The sequence below is a fragment of the Cystoisospora suis genome (genome assembly GCF_002600585.1).
Source record: "Cystoisospora suis strain Wien I chromosome Unknown contig_2648, whole genome shotgun sequence".
NCBI classification, from domain to species: Eukaryota; Apicomplexa; class Conoidasida; order Eucoccidiorida; family Sarcocystidae; genus Cystoisospora; species Cystoisospora suis.
Genome location: NW_027155446.1, coordinates 1 through 2647, shown reverse-complemented (window position 1 = coordinate 2647; position 2647 = coordinate 1). Strand labels below are relative to the sequence as shown.

The 2647-nt window shown below is 45.7% G+C and overlaps 1 protein-coding gene across 1 annotated transcript in view; it reads left to right on the top strand.

Annotated features, from left to right (window-relative positions):
• The window catches only part of CSUI_005458 (adhesion regulating molecule region protein), a gene marked incomplete at its 3' end in the record, with an annotated part of 2832 nt that extends 706 nt beyond the window's left edge, over positions 1-2126 (top strand). The window contains exons 2-5 of the mRNA XM_068065634.1: positions 207-317; positions 920-1032; positions 1474-1572; positions 2023-2126. Coding sequence (XP_067922374.1) covers positions 207-317; positions 920-1032; positions 1474-1572; positions 2023-2124 — 425 coding nt within the window. The remainder of the gene's footprint in view (positions 1-206; positions 318-919; positions 1033-1473; positions 1573-2022) is intronic.
• Between the last annotated feature and the right edge of the window lie 521 nt (positions 2127-2647).

The window sequence follows — 2647 nt, the reverse complement described above, 5'->3', positions numbered from 1 at the left end:
CTCTACCCCTAAGCTAAGGTGGCTGTTGTATTGTCCGTGTCAGTGCTTCTTCTCAAAGAATGAAATGTTTTCTCTTTTCTTCGCATGCAGGCAGCCCTTTGCACGTGACGGTTTTTTCCTCCTCCTTTCCGGCCGTCGGACTGCCTGCACAACCTCCAGCTGAAAGCCCCAAGTTGTCTTTTCTCCGTCTGTTTCTCTGTATGTAGGAGAGATGTTCACTTCTGATGGAAACCTGCAGGATAGGAGCAGCGAAAAGCGCTGGGATATTTTTCGGGGTCTTCCATTTTTGCTCTCTTCTTTTAGCTCATTCACTCTAGGTAGGGTAGTGACCTCTCATGGACTTCCCCGAAGGCTACCGTCCAACTTCGTCTTTGTGGTGATCTTTTTCTTCTCCTGGTATTACCGAGGTTGTGCACGTGATTGTGTTCTTTGTCTTGCTACAGTGTCGTGTCTTTGAATCTACCCACCGTGAATAGCTGTCTTCCGCCTGCTCATCACAGAGGGCAAGCAATTTGCTCTGTCCTTGTCCCGAGTTGCCCTGGCTTCTCACTAGACTCTACTCTCTTCGTGTCTGTTTTCTGGAGGTCTGCTGCCTGTCAGCATACACTTGACAACAGCATAGGTGAGAAATATGGAAACATCCATAGTGCTCATGTAGAGTGCTTCTGGCCCGGATAGATGCTAGTCTTCATTCTTCGCGTTCCGCTTCCTCACTAGACTCACTTTCCGTTTCTTCTTTATCTCTTTAGGTTGCCGTCTGTCTGGAGTCGTTGGGTTACCGTGAAGATTCATGCCTTGCGTTGTGTTTCTTCCTAGGATTGAGAAACTACTGTCGCGTGAGCAAGATTCTTTCTTCTTTCCCTAGTAACAGTGGGACTTCGCTGTAGCCACCGTGCTTCTTTCCGTCTTTCTCGGCTAGCCTGTCTCTGGTCGTCTCCATCCCTGTCCCTTGGAGAAGAGAGAAACGCAAAAGACGAAGATGGCGGCCTTGAACTTCTTCAACATGCCAGAGGCAGACCCTCATGCAGCTCCTGTGAGTTTTTCTTCTTCTCCTCTCTCACTTGATCCAGAGAAGTCTTTCCTGCACTCCGATACATGCGAAATGTCTTCTTCTAATACCAAACTGAAGGATTTCCTTCTCACGCCTTTTTCCCATCAGCTTCCTAGACTTTTACACTTCTCATGCAAAACACTCATCCAATCCAGCTGAGAGGATTTGACTCCAAGCTGTCTGTAGAGACACCACGGCCAACCCGCTATGCTGAATAGGTGATCCACATGCAGCTGTCTCTCTCATGTGTACATACTAACTCCCCGTATGTGTATCCCTGTGTCCTTATAGCCATCTCTATCTAGATATGTCTGACCTCATTCGCCTGAAACGTACCTGTCTGCTGGCGTCATGCTTCTTTTCCCTATCTCTTACTCACCGAGATATCTCCTGTCTATCTTCTCTACTAACTTTCTTTCTAGGGGGGTGGAGGTATAACTTCTTGCCGTGCAGGCAAGTGTCGTATCGAGGGTTCTATGGTCTCACCTGATACTCGGAAAGGCCGTCTGCAAATCTGTGAGGTGAGGAGAAGAAGAAAAGAAGAAAGACCTCCCAAAAGAGTAGGAGAGAAATGTCAAAAAAGAAATGATAAGTCAAAAGTTACTTCAGGAAGTCTTCAAGTAGTACACACCAGTGTGATATGAGAGGGATACCTAGGGTAGCGTTGCGTGGAGACATAAACGATGCAAATATGTCTCTATTGATAGACTGGAGATCCAAAGAGGCAGAGCGAGAGATTTCTTTCCTTTCTTTCCCGGAAGACTATTTCTTCCTTTCCTCTCGATGTCTTTGAGAAGCTTGTCATACCTTCTCTTGGTGACAGGTTGAAGCGGAATGTCCCTCTCTATAGATAGATAGATAGATAGGAAAGAGTAAAAGTATGGACGTCTTGCTTTTGAAGATAAAGCTGTTCGACTTCTTCTCTCAAAGAGTGCGTTTCTGTTGCTTCATGCTACGATATGGATCAACAGGGAGAAGATGGGCTGACGCATGTCCAATGGATTAACCGAGAAAACCAAAGAACAGAAGATGATCTGATAGTCATTAACGATGCTTATCTTGAAAGGGTCCCCCAATGTACAACAGGACGTGTCTATTGTCTTCGCTTCACTTCAAGCGGTGGGTTCCTTCGGTCTCTTGTATGAAGGAGTCACTTCTTTCTTTTCTTTGTCTATCTTCCATTGAAGATGACATAAAAGCCCCATCTGGTCTTTTGCTTCGTAATGTTCTTGTCGACATAATCTCCTTTCTTTTATCTAGATCGATAGGCATGCCTATAGAATGCACTCTGATCGTGTATCTTGGCCGACGTCCTCATTTGACACATCTCGCCTACATGACTATATGTGTATGTATATCGATGGCTATGTATCATATATGCATCTGTACAGATGTGCCTACGCATGTGGACGTATGTGTCGACGTACTCGTGTCCTTCTGCTAAAAGGCGGCTGATGTGAGCCTTCAAGCATCAAGTAGACTTTTGTCTTTCTTTTCAGTCCATCGAAATGGCTATGTCCACCTTGACGCTTTTCAATCTTAGGGCCTTACCAGTCACTCACACATGGCAGAAGGAGATCTATCTATCTATCTTTA